General features: G+C 39.7%; 1 protein-coding gene across 1 annotated transcript in view; it reads right to left on the reverse strand.

Annotated features, from left to right (window-relative positions):
* ANLN (anillin, actin binding protein) overlaps window positions 1-17,666 on the reverse strand; it is a 53,142-nt gene that overhangs the window by 5,148 nt on the left and 30,328 nt on the right. The window contains exons 18-22 of the mRNA XM_075271214.1: window positions 8,878-8,913; window positions 5,412-5,433; window positions 5,193-5,305; window positions 3,221-3,307; window positions 2,016-2,123 (exon numbers count right to left, since the gene is read on the reverse strand). Of these exons, the coding sequence (XP_075127315.1) occupies window positions 2,016-2,123; window positions 3,221-3,307; window positions 5,193-5,305; window positions 5,412-5,433; window positions 8,878-8,913 (366 nt within the window). The remainder of the gene's footprint in view (window positions 1-2,015; window positions 2,124-3,220; window positions 3,308-5,192; window positions 5,306-5,411; window positions 5,434-8,877; window positions 8,914-17,666) is intronic.

Raw genomic sequence — 17,666 nt, forward strand, 5'->3', positions numbered from 1 at the left:
TCCTCAGGGCTCGGTCCTAGGCCTCCTGCTCTTTTCTCTCTACATAGTCCCCATTGGACAAACCATCGCCAGATTTGGCTTCAGGTACCATCTTTATGCTTATGACACCCAATTATACACATCTTCCCGTGACATCACCCCTGCACTCATACAGAACACCAGCGACTGTCCCTCTGCTGTCTCAAATATCATGTCCTCGCTCTATCTGAAACTAAATCTCCAAGACTGAACTACTACTGTTTCCACCATCTAATAGATCTGTCCCTGATATATCCATTGTAGTCTCAGACCTTACTATAACTCCTAGGCAGCAGGCCCGCTGCCTCGGGGTCATGTTTGACGCAGACCTTTCCTTCACCCCTCATATTGAATCACTTGCACGTTCATGTCACCTCCACCTCAAAAACATCTCTAGAATACGCCCTTTCCTCACCAGAGATACATTAAAGACACTTATTGTCTCTCTGATTCATTCTTGCCTTGACTACTGTAACTCCTTACTAATCGGTCTTCCCCTCACTAAACTCTCCCCTCTATAATCTATTCTGAATGCAGCGGCCAGGCTCATCTATCAGGCTAGACGCTACAGTGATGCCTCAGGTCTGTGCCAGTCGTTACATTGGTTGCCTATTCATTATAGAATAAAATATAAAGTTATCACTCTCATCCACAAGGCTCTCCATAATGCTGCACCTCCATACATTTCTTCCCTCATCTCTATCGCCCAACCCGTGCTCTCCGTTCACTCAATGACCTAACACTTACATCCTCTATTATCAGAACCTCCCACGCTCGTATACAAAACTTCTCCCGAGCTGCACCACTTCTCTGGAATGCTCTACCCCGGACAATCAGATTAACTCCCAATTTCTACAGTTTCAAACGCAAACTAAAGACACATCTTTTCAGACAAGCCTATCACAATGTCTAACGTAAACCCTTAACCCTCCTCTGTCCCCGCTCCCACATTTCCCCACATGATATGTCATCTCATGCTAATTTTATAGGTCCAAGCTCCATCCACATGTTAAAGGACACGACTGTTGACGGTTCATAAAGTCTTATGTTTATGTAATGACAGTCACCTCTATTACAAAAGTGTCTGACCTCTGCATAAGTAATGCCGCCCCTGCTACCTCTTGTGTCACCCCCTTTACCTCATAGATTGTAAGCTCTTGCGAGCAGGGCTCTCAGTCCCATTGTGCGAAACGACTTTCTTTGTAATGTATCTTTCTGTCTGTATTTGAACCCTACAAATTGTACAGCGCTGCGGAATATGTTGGCGCTATATAAATAAAATTTATCATTACTATTATTATTCTATTATTCGTTTGTTAAGACTCTCCCCCCCCCCCCCCCGTTTTAATGAGTTACCTTTTAAATGTATATGTAAATGAGCCCTTCCATGCACCGTGGGCGTTCCCGTGCACACCTCATGTCATACTCTGTTCACACTCTCTCTCCTCACTTGGTTCTTCTATGCAAGTCCCTCCTCCTGCTCTAAGTAGTGAATATGCAGAGCAGGGGCTGCAGCTGCATCCCCTGCTCTGTATAGATCACTACTTAGAAGACAACGAAGGCTCTTGTAGTGACGTCATCGCAGGGACAAGCCAATTAAAGAGCAGTAGTGACGTCATTACAGGTCCTTTTCCAGAAGCAGGGAAGAGACACTTGTTAGGCAGGGAATCGAAAGCAGGAGGAGGGACTTACATAGAAGAACCACAGAAGTGGGCGTAAACAGAGGGATGCATGGGAACACCCACGGTGCACGAAAGGGCTCATTTACACATACGTTTAAAAGGTAATTCATTATAATGGAAGGCGGGGTCTTTAAACAAAAGATTAGCAGGACTTGAATAGCCTTTTTAAAGGCTATTCAGGCATATGTTTATCTAAAATAGCGAAAATCCGGTGATAGAGCCCCTTTAATAATGGTTTGACAGAGCTTCAATAAGTAGTCCAGTTTAAAGCAAGCTACGGGCATCAGACTTCTGTAAATTATCTAAGAGGCTAACCTTTCTTTTTTCATCATCTGGATATGTCCAGTATGAAATGCAGTAACCAGACAGTACACACCAACGTCGATGCCAAGCTCCAAAGCCACTTACATCTTCAAACATAGTCTAGAATAAAAATAAAAAAAATGAATGAATGTATACACAAGTTACCACAGGTTTCCTATTTACAATCCAATCTTGTTCTCTTTGTAAATTAATGAATGAAGATTTAGTACCGCTTACTTGTTACAAATATAATATATTAATTTTTAAAGCATTTTGCTTGCCCAAGGTTAAGAATAGCAGGAAAAAAATTGTCCCTTCTGCAGTGTGGTCATGTACACAAGACTGCTTTAGGCTATACACGCAGTTACAAAATCCATCTGTTAAATCAAAATCATTTGAAGAACAGATTTGCTTTCCATTGCCAATGAACTCAACCTATGCCAATGTAACAGATTTCTGTGGGATTTATTTGAAGAACTTGGAGGATACGTTCCTCGTTTTAAAGGGGTTAGGTGTCATGTGAAAATTGCAAACATTTAGTAGCGCTGCCAATATTTGTTTTGGCTTATGTAAAGCACAGAAGGAATTTACCCTAAATTCAATATAAAAAGCTTTATCTTACTGTGCAGTATTTAATTTCTACACAGGTAACAAAAAACCTAAATGGAACCTGATACCCCTACTAATTTATCAACTATCTTATTCACAACACTGGAATAATCCATTAAATTGGCACTGCCATTTCAACAAAGCTTGCACAGATGAATAGTCTAGGAAATTACAAGAAACTTAGTAATCTTATTAAAGAAATGCCTCTTTCTGAACTTCTGAGGCCATTTCCCGATGATCTCTTTCTCTGATTAAGCTTCACTCAAAGTGCTGTTAGATCTGTCCAAAGACAGAACCACAAGTCACATGACTTTGATTACACCTGTCTACACACAAATGACCAGCTTATCCTGAAAACTTAAAAAGAGCAGCTATACTTTACGTAATGAATTCAAAGTCATTGGAATTAATACAGTCCATTAATATTGTCTTGTGTTAAAAGGACCTTTCATTTCTGGTGTGATACACCGCTAGAAAGCCGATAGTGCGCTGAATTCAGCGGCTTTCTAGCAGTGTATCACACCGCATGTGCCCCAGGACATGAAACGTCTTCTTTAATATTTGCATACTGTGATAGTTTTAACATAAGGGTCACACAGAAAACTCACCAAGAAGCTCCTTTCTTCCACAAATGAATTCACTTGGCACTTAAGTTTTAAACAAATGTGACCTTCTAAAGGAGACAAAAATGGAACCTATATGAAAAAGAAATAAATAGTGCATTAATGAAACCATGCAAAAAAAAAAAAAATTGCTATCACTGTATTATTCTACCATGCTCTAGTAATTGTAGGCTTTCTGCTCAGGACTAAAAATGCTTCCTCTTGAGCTTTGGGCAACAAGCACAAGTCATTTGAACATTAAAGTTAATGTGTAACCAGAAAATGACTTTTTTTAAAACCAAAATTGTTATGGCAAATATTTTCTTTAACAAATAGTAAAAAAAAAAAAAAAAAAAAATCCATGTCATGGTCTATATTTAAAATGGTATTAGATCCTGCAATTTTCACTCTGGCAAAATAGACTGAAACCTGCCAATCCTGTAAGGGCTTTCTTTGCAGAGTTCACCTCATTACCACGGGTGAATCAGACAGGGTTACAAAATAACCCATCATAGCATCCTCTACGGACAACTGCACAGAGTGTGTCTGGAAAATTTCTCCATAGATCTCAGCAGCAGTCTATTGCTATGAGAACGTTGTAAAGCATATCACTAAATTGCTGTTAAAAAGGTTATCCAGTAATTATTGCAAAGTCACTGTGGTTGGGTGGGGGTAAAACAAAAAGTCATACTTGCCTTTATGTTCTGTGCTGGGACTTTCTGGGCCAGAACCCAAGGCTCACATGGCTTCTGAGACCAATTACTAGCCTTAGCAATCATGCGAGCCTCTTCGCTACTGGCTCAGCAATTCCCAGGAGGGAAGGGGGACTGGGACTATACAGCAGAGTACCAGGAACAGGCGAGTATAACTTTGTTTTGCTGTTTCACACACACACCTCGGTCACTCCGGAGTATGCGATAACTCCCAGACAACTTCTTCAACTCATTACAGGAGAAGAAAAATGGGTGGCACTACTGACACAATAGCATGTCTAACTTTAAGTAAGTGGCCATTTTCTTGTGGCCTGTGAGCATGCGCAGTCGCCTCTGCCCGAGGCCTACAAGTTTGACCGCCTGCGCCGGAAGAATGACGTTCCAGAAGAAGATGGAGGCGTTGCTGGAGAGTCCTCTTGCAGCATTGGGGACACCCCCAGTGCTGTTTGAGCACTGGGGCCCGCCCGCAGTGTTGCGAGAGAACTCATTTGCATACTGACGAAAACCGGGTTTTCCACGGAACAGCGGCGCGGAGAAGACATCTAAAGGTAGGAGAAGAATAGCCTTTCTTAAAAAGGACCTTTCATGGTTTGAGGCACAGGCAGTTCCATATACTGCTGGAAAGCCGACAGTGTGCTGAATTCAGCGCTCTGTCGGCTTTCCCGATCTGTGCCCCGGGTAAAGATCTATTGGTACCGGTACCGTAGCTCTTTACAGTCAGAAGGGCGTTCTTGACAGTCTGTCAAGAATGTCCTTCTCCACAGTAGCGCCTATCCTGCTGTACAGTGTGAGTGGGGAGGAACGCCCCCTCCCCTACTGATAATACTCGTCTATGGACGAGCACTGTGAGGAGAGGGAGGGGGCGTTCCTCCCCGCTCACACTGTACAACACGATAGGCGCTGCTGTGGAGAAGGACGTACCTGACAGACTGTCAGGAACGCCCTTCTGACTGTAAAGAGCTACAGTACCGGGACCGATACCGCTTTACCCGGGGCACTGAGATGAAGCAGTGCCTGTTAACAGAAGGTAAGAACTGGAGTTTGTGGGGGTAATGAAAGGTCCTCCTAGTGTCAAAACTCTGCAGTACAATGCAAAGTTATACAGTTAATAACATGGAAAGACAATTTCAATGCGAGAGATGTATTGGGATGGATAAGTTTTGGGGAAAAAAAAAACCTGCTCAACAGAAATTCTTAACAAGACATTTCAGCACTGGCATTGACCAATATCTATAGTAACAAACTTTTGAAGATTTGGATATTACCTTGTCTAAAAGAAATTTGTTACTTCCAACTGATGCTAAAGAAAGCTTGTGAGTGCCAACAAGAACAAAATTACTGGTGCGGACAGCATTTGGGCCTCCTGGACTAGACAAGGCTGTGGAAAGAAAGACAATTATTGATTGTTTCTATTATTTAGCATTATTTCCGTTAATATCTTATGCTTGGTAAGATGTTTACAAGATTGTCTGAAAGATGCCCACCTGGTGTGTGAATGTTGCTCTTCTACAGAAAAAGAGAAAAACATTATAAAATATTCTAAAATCTTAGTATGTATGAAAAATACAATGACAAATATTACACTGAATCCATATAAGTATATATATATATATATATATATATATATATATATATATATATATATATATATATACACACACACACACACACACACACACACACACACACACACACACACACACACACCGTATTTTTTGGACTATAAGACGCACTGGACTATAAGACGCACCCAGGTTTTAGAGGAGAAAAATAGGGAAAAAAAAAATTTCAGGAAAAAAAATGGTAAAATATTTAATGTATGAGAGTTGTAGTTTTGGAACAGCTGCAAGGCCACATTGACAGGTGGCCCTGCAGCTGTACGGGGATGTATAGGGCGTTTTTTTGTGGGGCCAGGTGTACTTTTTAGTTATACCAATTTGGGAAATGTTTATTGCTTAGATCACCTATTATTTAATTCAGAGGCAAAACATAGAGAAAAACCCAGCGGTTTAGCACTTTTGATTTGACGTTCACTGTACATAAAACTATTAGTAGACCAGGCATTTTCAGACACAGGGATACCTAATGTGTATGTTTCACAGTAATGTTATACTTTTATATGTATTCTAGGGAAAGGAGGTGAACTTTTATTTATATTTTATTTTTTTATTATATATTTTTTTTTTTTTTTAAGTGTCACTGGTGTGTGAATAACTGAAACCAACACTCAGCAATCTGGTATGACCTATACGTAGTGGGTGTGGCTTATAAAAGGGGAGTGGCCTAAAATAATTGTTCATGTACTGTAATCAATGTAAAACATTTAATTAATCGTGATCGTAATCCAGGAATTTGTTTTTTTTTACTATTTTATTATCCCCCGCCTAGGGGGCTTGAACCTGCAATCATTTGATTGCAAGTCCAATAGACGGCAATACAAGTGTATTGCCGTCTATGGGAGATTCTATACATTACTATCGCGGAGTGTCATAGACCAGCCGCGATAGTAATATATAGCTATGACAGGCCTGGGAGCCTTCATTAGGCTCCCGGCTGTCATCGGAACAGGTCGGCTCCTGCGGCCTCACCGTGCAGGAGCCGGCCTGCATCACTAAGGGTGCATTCACACTGAGTAAACGCTAGCTTATTCTGAACGTAAAACACGTTCAGAATAAGCGGCGTCTAAAGCAGCTCCATTCATTTCTATGGGAGCGGGGATACGAGCGCTCCCCATAGAAATGAATGGGCTGCTTCTTTCACTCCGTGCAGTCCCATTGAAGTGAATGGGAAGTGCCGGCGTATACGGCAAGCTCTGCTCATGCCGGAGCGTACACGCCGGCACTCCCCATTCACTTCAATGGGACTGCACGGAGTGAAAGAAGCAGCCCATTCATTTCTATGGGGAGCGCTCGTATCCCCGCTCCCATAGAAATGAATGGAGCTGCTTTAGACGCCGCTTATTCTGAACGTGTTTTACGTTCAGAATAAGCTAGCGTTTACTCAGTGTGAATTCACCCTAAAGGTATGGGGCCGGTGGGGACTGGCCCCGGGGCTAACTAACTGCCGGGACCTGCGGAGGAGGAGCGGATTTACAGCATGCCACCGCTGGTTTTCTTCAGCGGCAGGAGCGTGGCAATCTGCAGGCCCCGGTAGCTAAGACACTCCCCGGCATCTGCTGTAATAGACCGGCAGATGCCGGGGACTGTCTTAGCTGCCGGGGCCTGCAGATTGTCACGCTCCTGCCGCTGCAGAAAACCAGCGGTGGCAGTAGCGCGGCCATGCTGCAAATCCGCTCCTCCCCCCCACATTCGTACTATAAGACGCACCCTCATTTTCCTCCGAAATTTGGGGGGGGGAAAAGTGAGTCTTATAGTCCGAAAAATACGGTATATATGTTATATATATGATGTAAACACTAAATATATATAAAACATATTATATATATATATATATATATATATATATATATATATATATATATATATACACACACACATACATACACACACACACACACACACACACACATATATATACACACACAAGCAGATAGGACCAAAAATAGTTGGAAAGTACACGTAGAGCCTAAATCATGGAAATTACATCACTGTCCAACCTAATCGCATCTTTGCATCTATCAGAGAAAAGGAATTCTATACTCCCTGCACCCCCTATAGGGGCATAAGAACAATGTCCATAATATTCATTTGCTCCCCAATTGCAAAAGTAAGCAAACTTTTAAAATGTCATTCAAACTTTTCCTACCATTTTGCTGATGTAGCATCTGTACAGCTCATTTACATAGCTGGCTGTGGTGTTGCTGTTCACAGATGTAACCACATACAGTTCCTTGTTGTTAATTCAAGCCTGAGGACATTTGCTCTACTTCCCCCCCTTCTCTCACAGTAGCAGAGAGAGGGGTATTATAGACATCAGAAGAAGGCAAGTTGTATGAGAGAAGGCGTTCAGCCTTCAGGGGTAGAGGGCAAAGAACACACAGACAGCACCAGTGTATAGAGAGGGGAACACAGGGCAGAATTTGCAGTTGAAGATGGGAAAGTGATACAAAATGGCAGCGTCAATGTGGACAGTACCCAGGATAGAGTTCACATACAGAGAGCATCAAATGTATGCAAAGTAGAGATAACTATTAGGCAGGGGTTGTATTATAGGGGTCAAAGGTATAGGACTCCTGATATATCAGAGCTAGTGGAGGTAGACTGCAGGGAGAGGGGGTAGGAGGAAAATCCTTCACTTGAAAGCATCAGGGTCTTTCAGCATAAGAAATTAGTCCAGGAATGAGACCGCCCTAATATACGACAGCTAATAAAGGTGGCAGCATCCTGGGCACAGACCTCGCACACAACATTACAGGTAGGGGATGTAGCCATGAGAAATGTCTGAAACTAGAAGCAGGTTGAAAACTAATTTTCTTTCCCTCTGATATGCAAGCAAAAGGACTGGCGATTGCAGCCTAAAAATTAATTCAAGGCATTTCCTCAAGGTAATCACTAATATATGTAGGAAAAAAACCCAAAACTAAACTACAAGCAGGGTATTCACTGCAGCAGAACGTGAATCTTACAAATATAGGCTCCCTTCTTGTGCCAATTAGAAGCTCTCGATAGAGGTCCCTGGGGGAGAAAAAGTCATCTAGTTCAGGTCCTTTGATAATGCGCTAACTCTCCACTCTGCTCTACTCAGAGGACAAGCAAGAGTAGAAAAGAAGGGTCAGTCACGTAATCCGGTGTCAGTATCATCAAAACTGGTAGTAACTCCTAACCAGTGCAATGGCACAGCGGCATCTATAGTCATAAGGTTCACATTCTGTTGCAGTGAATTCACTCCTAGCAGTCTTGGCTCCTTGTATAACCCCTTTAAAATTGTTCTCCACTATACATAAAAAAAAAAAAAAAAAAAAAAAATCAAAAAAAAAAATAATCTACTTACAGTAATTGATGTCAAAAGCCTCTTTGGAGTAATTGCCTAAAACAGCAAAAGAACATTAAATTGGAGAGGGAGGAAAAAAATAAATAAAAAAGAAGGGAACATCATGGAAAACTGTGTGGAGTAACAGATTCTAAAGAAACTGCTTCAATACATACATCCAGTATTAAAGCATGTTTCCTTGTGGAAATTATGAGAAAACTTGTGTCGCACATTTACTTAAATCCTTTTATATACAGTTTCTGACAGTGCTGCATTAATAGTAGAATAGGACTCTTGGCTAGGCCACCCAACCCCTAGGTCTCTCTGATTAACAGAAAGAGGAGGTACACTTCACTGTTAATCCAAGCACTGCAATCAATGGTTGGAGTTGGGGGAGAAAAAAAAAAAAGACAAACTAGGAGTCATTTTGAGGAGTTTTGCAGATTCTGAGCATGGCTGTGGAAAATTAGAGGCCTGTAATCGAACAGCGAATGTCTGGAAAGGGTTAATGCACCAATACAGTCAGTGAAAAAATTGAGCAAGAAAAAGATTTGATACTCAGCCCAAACGTCGTCGAATCTCGGTTTCCATGTGTAGAGCTCCTTTTCACCGATATATCCTCGGTAAGGCTATGCCCGGAAAGCTAGACTCCCTCGACTCGGAGCAGTAGGCACAAATTTCAAGAGTAAAAAAGATCCAGCAAAAGCCAAGGTAGATGGTTCAATATAGAAAATTTTCTTCTTTATTATAAATCGCACATGCTCAATAAAAACCGCAACGGTACAAACATTACAAGCAAAAAATAGCGTCAGACTGACGCGTTTCGGATCCTATGTCCTTCCTCAAAGTCTGAACTACCACCATTGAGATCACCACGCTATTTAAACTGTTGTCGATGGAATTATAGAGAACACCTGATGTTGTTATAATCAGGTGCCAAGTATCCTGCGTCAGTTGCATAAAAAACGTCGTGATCTCAATCTGTCTTGTATATACTGGACAAAAACACATATATAATTACAAAATACCCAAAACCCACAATAGTGAACAATCAATTGTTTAAAAACAAACAAGAATTCGTGTGAAATAAACCCACGGATCTCATACTAAGTAAAAAATTAAAAACAAGAGAAATAGAGACAAAATCAGGAAGATTTTTCATTTGCAGAAGAATATCATCAACTTGTTTATCTAAACAATATGTATCATTTTATTTCATTGGTCTATATCCATTACAATAGACCTATATAGGAAATAAAGATTTCGATGCACTATGTCTATACAGGTAAGGAAAGTCCATATTCACTATACGTCATTGCGCATTCATCTACTGCGATTTCATGGTCACTATACGTAGGCAATCATCATTGGGATAATTGACATGCCAGGGTTACATGGATGAGACCTCACTCATCGACCCCCACGTCATCATACGGTGTTCCACTGCCCACTCTTTCATGTCTATACCACAGGCAGAAGTTGTAATGCACAATGCCCATATCAAAGATGGAAGATTCATGTTCTCCATAGATTAATGCGCATGCTCCTGTTGATATCCCACAATGCGCTATGCCAATATAAAAAAAATGGAGACTTCATGTCCTCTGTATATTAATGCGCATGTCCTTGTTGGGATCCCGTGGTCTCCATACAACAGTGTCATCAGCTATATGTTTAGCAAATCAGACATGCGATCTCAAAATCTCTATGCATAAGCAACATCATTTAGATGGTCAACAGGCTAGAGTTTGTATGGATGAAAACTTCACTCGTCAACCTTCATAATGTTGTCCGGTATACTGCTATTTGCTTTTTCATGCCCGTTATTCCATAATGCGTTATGCCAATATCAAAAATGGAGACTTCATACACTCTGTTGTTTACAGCGCATGTTCTTATTGGGATCCCATGATCTCCATATATCAGTGTCATCGGCTATATGTTTGATGAACCGGACACTAAATAAAAAGAATACCAAAGAAAGGGGGGAAAAAAACAAACAAAAATTTCATTACAAGAGAGGTAAGTAAATTGACATATCTATCAAAAATGCTCACTCCTATCAAGAAGAACACACATTCGCATTTTTTCTTAATATCTGATATAAACCCAAAACAGTAACATAGGTATAATTCTTCTTATTATCGTGTACTATTTCTTACAATAAGAAGTCAGATGTTGTAAATATAAGATACATCGTTTCTGTTGTTCATACCTTCAGGGAAGCGAGTACTAAGCTTCCATATCCAATACACTTCACGTATACGTAATATATGTTCCCAGTTACCCCCTCTTGTCGGTCTAGTAACCTTTTCTATACCCATGAATTTGAAATTTCCAGTATCCCCCGCATGAAATTCTTTAAAGTGCTTCGACACACCTGTATTTTTAGAACAATCCATATTTGTAATGCTTTGCAAATGTTCAGATATGCGCACTTTAAGACTCCTGATAGTACTGCCTACATATTGGACATTGCATTGCTTACACATAATCAGATATATTGTATAACTGGTTGAACAATTAATGTAATTTTTTATCTCATATTGTTGGCTAACATCCGTATTTTTAAATTTATTACCCACTTCCACAAATCTACATACTCCACAACGTTGTTGCCCACATCGATAGAAACCACACGTCTTTAGCCATGTATCCGTATGACTATCATCATCTCTCAAGAGACTAGGAGATATACGGTTACCTAGGGTCCTACCTCTTCTCGGGATAAATTCACATCCTTCCTGTATAATTTCCCTGAGTATTGGATCCTGATTGAGAATAGGAAGGTTATCCCTTAGGATCTTGATGATTTTTTCATATTCTAGACTATAGTGAGTTGAAAAGTGTACTCTTGACTTTTCTCTTTCTCTGTTCTTTTTGCTGTATAAAAGATCTTTCCTATCTCTGTTGGCAGCAATATTGTATGCTCTATCTATAGCCCATTTGGGGTAATTTCTCTGTAATAATCTGTCCTTTATCAGAGACGCCTCTCTTTCAAAGGAATCTTGTGAAGAACAGTTCCTTTTGATTCTAAGAAATTCCCCCACAGGTAATGATTTTTTGACATGGTTAGGATGCATGCTGTGAGCATGCAACAACGTATTCCCCGCTGATGGTTTTCTATAATTCTCAATCTCAACTTTGCTGTTGTCTTCATCACCTGTGAGTAATATATCCAGGAAGCTGATGGATTGGCCTCCTATCACATAAGTGAATCTAAGATTATACGGGTTGTCATTAATATAATCTATGAATTTGATAATTTGTTTTTCATCACCCATCCAGATTAACAAACAATCATCAATGTATCTACCGTACCATATTATATGGTCTCTGAATGGGTTGATGTTACTATAGAGGTGCTTCTCCTCCCACCACGCCATAACCAAATTGGCTAGGGAGGGGGAGAAGCATGCGCCCATTGGAGCACCTCTAATTTGTAAATAATATTTTTTCTGAAACATAAAATAATTATGCTGTAACAAAAAATTGACAACCCGTATAATGTATTCATTAAATTCTGGATCAAAATTGGTGTAAGTATAGAGAAAGAAGGATAGAGCTGTAATTGCTATTTCGTGGGGAATGGAGGAATAAAGTGCTGTGACATCACAGCTAACCCACGTATATCCCCCCCTCCACTGAAACCCATCAAATACCTTAAGTATCTCCTTCGTGTCTCTGATATAACTGGGCGTTCTGATAACAATGGGCTGTAATAATTGATCCACCCATACGCATAGCCGTTCACTGAAGGAGCCTATGCCAGATATGATGGGTCTCAGTGGAGGGGGGAATCCCTCCTTGTGCACCTTCGGTAGCCCATGAAAAATGGGCACCACAGGGAATTCAACAAGCAGGTAATTATACTCTTTTTCGGAAAAGAAACCCAAATTCAATCCCTCTGTTAGGAGTAATTTTAATTTACTAAAGATGAATTGCTGAAATTCACGTTCACACGTGAACAGGATGCGGCATATGAAAAAATAAAAACACAAATCAACAAATTGGAGGAAAATATAGCATCTTTAAAAAAGAAAAAATTCCAACGAGATAAAATGGACTATGACAATGATGTTGTATATAGATGGCAAAAAAACGGGGCATTGACACCCAGATCCATATTAAAGAAAAAAGGTACCACTAAATTCAATAGAAGGAATGTCTCGTTCAGCTCCTCGGAGCGTGAAACGGAAGACATGGATTCAACTTATTCGGATCGCAGTTTTTTAGAAGAACCGGATCTGGCAAAAACTCGAGCACAAGAGAGGAGTATATCCAGAGGAAGGAATCGAGCTTCCCGAGAGAGAGGAGAAAGAATCATCGAGCAGGAAGAAAACATCAGAGGAAGAACAAGATTTCAAACCCGACACAATCGCCTTTAATGGAGGAAAGTTCATATACAATGTTACATACATTAACACCACTAAACTCCTCCATTACTGACATTTCTTATCCCAGTGTTCTCAATCTATCAACGAGAAGTTTCTCTGATTCTCATCTGCAACTCCTGTCAAAAGGTCTAAATTTTGTTCCTGTTGAACACTTCAATGTATTTGACACACTTTTAGATGTGAACAAGTTTGTGCGTCTTTTAACTATTAGACGGCATTTTCATAATTCTCAAAAACAAGAGGATTACACGGAGATCAGTCATCCGTCTATATCCTATAATGAGTATAGCAATTTTCTGTTCAAGGAACAATGTTGCTTATTGGATTTGTATAGTTTGGACGATAATAAGAACAACAAAGTTAATTTTACAGGTTCAGTTGTAAATGTAAAAAATCCCGAATTTTATCCTCTAAAATCCAGAATTCCAGCTTTGGATGCATTCCAAACAGTTATAGAGGATAATTTAATGACACTTAATCAGTCTTTATCTAGAAAACATATGGACAATCTTGATTTAGGGGAAAGAGTCAGTTTAAAAGAATTACAGGAAAATAAGGAGGTGATTATAAAAATGTCAGATAAGGGAGGGAGGGTAGTGATTCTTGACAAAAATGATTATTTACAGTCAGCGTTTAATATTCTGAGTGATAGAGACACTTATAGAGTGCTCTCAGAAGACCCTACTAAGGTCTTTTCTGATAAATTAAAATTACTCCTAACAGAGGGATTGAATTTGGGTTTCTTTTCCGAAAAAGAGTATAATTACCTGCTTGTTGAATTCCCTGTGGTGCCCATTTTTCATGGGCTACCGAAGGTGCACAAGGAGGGATTCCCCCCTCCACTGAGACCCATCATATCTGGCATAGGCTCCTTCAGTGAACGGCTATGCGTATGGGTGGATCAATTATTACAGCCCATTGTTATCAGAACGCCCAGTTATATCAGAGACACGAAGGAGATACTTAAGGTATTTGATGGGTTTCAGTGGAGGGGGGGATATACGTGGGTTAGCTGTGATGTCACAGCACTTTATTCCTCCATTCCCCACGAAATAGCAATTACAGCTCTATCCTTCTTTCTCTATACTTACACCAATTTTGATCCAGAATTTAATGAATACATTATACGGGTTGTCAATTTTTTGTTACAGCATAATTATTTTATGTTTCAGAAAAAATATTATTTACAAATTAGAGGTGCTCCAATGGGCGCATGCTTCTCCCCCTCCCTAGCCAATTTGGTTATGGCGTGGTGGGAGGAGAAGCACCTCTATAGTAACATCAACCCATTCAGAGACCATATAATATGGTACGGTAGATACATTGATGATTGTTTGTTAATCTGGATGGGTGATGAAAAACAAATTATCAAATTCATAGATTATATTAATGACAACCCGTATAATCTTAGATTCACTTATGTGATAGGAGGCCAATCCATCAGCTTCCTGGATATATTACTCACAGGTGATGAAGACAACAGCAAAGTTGAGATTGAGAATTATAGAAAACCATCAGCGGGGAATACGTTGTTGCATGCTCACAGCATGCATCCTAACCATGTCAAAAAATCATTACCTGTGGGGGAATTTCTTAGAATCAAAAGGAACTGTTCTTCACAAGATTCCTTTGAAAGAGAGGCGTCTCTGATAAAGGACAGATTATTACAGAGAAATTACCCCAAATGGGCTATAGATAGAGCATACAATATTGCTGCCAACAGAGATAGGAAAGATCTTTTATACAGCAAAAAGAACAGAGAAAGAGAAAAGTCAAGAGTACACTTTTCAACTCACTATAGTCTAGAATATGAAAAAATCATCAAGATCCTAAGGGATAACCTTCCTATTCTCAATCAGGATCCAATACTCAGGGAAATTATACAGGAAGGATGTGAATTTATCCCGAGAAGAGGTAGGACCCTAGGTAACCGTATATCTCCTAGTCTCTTGAGAGATGATGATAGTCATACGGATACATGGCTAAAGACGTGTGGTTTCTATCGATGTGGGCAACAACGTTGTGGAGTATGTAGATTTGTGGAAGTGGGTAATAAATTTAAAAATACGGATGTTAGCCAACAATATGAGATAAAAAATTACATTAATTGTTCAACCAGTTATACAATATATCTGATTATGTGTAAGCAATGCAATGTCCAATATGTAGGCAGTACTATCAGGAGTCTTAAAGTGCGCATATCTGAACATTTGCAAAGCATTACAAATATGGATTGTTCTAAAAATACAGGTGTGTCGAAGCACTTTAAAGAATTTCATGCGGGGGATACTGGAAATTTCAAATTCATGGGTATAGAAAAGGTTACTAGACCGGCAAGAGGGGGTAACTGGGAACATATATTACGTATACGTGAAGTGTATTGGATATGGAAGCTTAGTACTCGCTTCCCTGAAGGTATGAACAACAGAAACGATGTATCTTATATTTACAACATCTGACTTCTTATTGTAAGAAATAGTACACGATAATAAGAAGAATTATACCTATGTTACTGTTTTGGGTTTATATCAGATATTAAGAAAAAATGCGAATGTGTGTTCTTCTTGATAGGAGTGAGCATTTTTGATAGATATGTCAATTTACTTACCTCTCTTGTAATGAAATTTTTGTTTGTTTTTTTCCCCCCTTTCTTTGGTATTCTTTTTATTTAGTGTCCGGTTCATCAAACATATAGCCGATGACACTGATATATGGAGATCATGGGATCCCAATAAGAACATGCGCTGTAAACAACAGAGTGTATGAAGTCTCCATTTTTGATATTGGCATAACGCATTATGGAATAACGGGCATGAAAAAGCAAATAGCAGTATACCGGACAACATTATGAAGGTTGACGAGTGAAGTTTTCATCCATACAAACTCTAGCCTGTTGACCATCTAAATGATGTTGCTTATGCATAGAGATTTTGAGATCGCATGTCTGATTTGCTAAACATATAGCTGATGACACTGTTGTATGGAGACCACGGGATCCCAACAAGGACATGCGCATTAATATACAGAGGACATGAAGTCTCCATTTTTTATATTGGCATAGCGCATTGTGGGATATCAACAGGAGCATGCGCATTAATCTATGGAGAACATGAATCTTCCATCTTTGATATGGGCATTGTGCATTACAACTTCTGCCTGTGGTATAGACATGAAAGAGTGGGCAGTGGAACACCGTATGATGACGTGGGGGTCGATGAGTGAGGTCTCATCCATGTAACCCTGGCATGTCAATTATCCCAATGATGATTGCCTACGTATAGTGACCATGAAATCGCAGTAGATGAATGCGCAATGACGTATAGTGAATATGGACTTTCCTTACCTGTATAGACATAGTGCATCGAAATCTTTATTTCCTATATAGGTCTATTGTAATGGATATAGACCAATGAAATAAAATGATACATATTGTTTAGATAAACAAGTTGATGATATTCTTCTGCAAATGAAAAATCTTCCTGATTTTGTCTCTATTTCTCTTGTTTTTAATTTTTTACTTAGTATGAGATCCGTGGGTTTATTTCACACGAATTCTTGTTTGTTTTTAAACAATTGATTGTTCACTATTGTGGGTTTTGGGTATTTTGTAATTATATATGTGTTTTTGTCCAGTATATACAAGACAGATTGAGATCACGACGTTTTTTATGCAACTGACGCAGGATACTTGGCACCTGATTATAACAACATCAGGTGTTCTCTATAATTCCATCGACAACAGTTTAAATAGCGTGGTGATCTCAATGGTGGTAGTTCAGACTTTGAGGAAGGACATAGGATCCGAAACGCGTCAGTCTGACGCTATTTTTTGCTTGTAATGTTTGTACCGTTGCGGTTTTTATTGAGCATGTGCGATTTATAATAAAGAAGAAAATTTTCTATATTGAACCATCTACCTTGGCTTTTGCTGGATCTTTTTTACTCTTGAAATTAATGCACCAATCCCTGAATTCCTATATGATGGACTGTTCCACACAGGCTTTCCACAGGGGGAGGCAGAAAGTTATGTCACTAACTGAGTAGTTTTTGTCACTCAGTAATGAGGCAGAAGCTCACAGCTCAACCACCCTAACTGTAATCTCTTTCATTATTAGGAGAATACAGAGAATAAAGGTAACTGCATTGTCCCACAGCAGGTAGATACAGTCAGGTATTTAGCTACCCATGGGATACTATGCTGATGTATCATAGGATTGACAGAGCAAAGAAAAAGAGAAACATAGCAAAGCAAAGATGATGCCTGATCAGGAGTGGATGAGAAACTGGATTGCAGGAATAAGAGTACAGTGCACATAAAAATAGTCCAACGTATGAGGCAATAAGGTGGTGGGTGCAGGAACAGAAAAAAGTTTTGGTCTTTTTATTGTGGCTGGGTTGCTTTCCTAAACTTGA

Source organism: Leptodactylus fuscus, chromosome 4 (genome assembly GCF_031893055.1).
Source record: "Leptodactylus fuscus isolate aLepFus1 chromosome 4, aLepFus1.hap2, whole genome shotgun sequence".
Lineage (NCBI taxonomy): Eukaryota > Metazoa > Chordata > Amphibia > Anura > Leptodactylidae > Leptodactylus > Leptodactylus fuscus.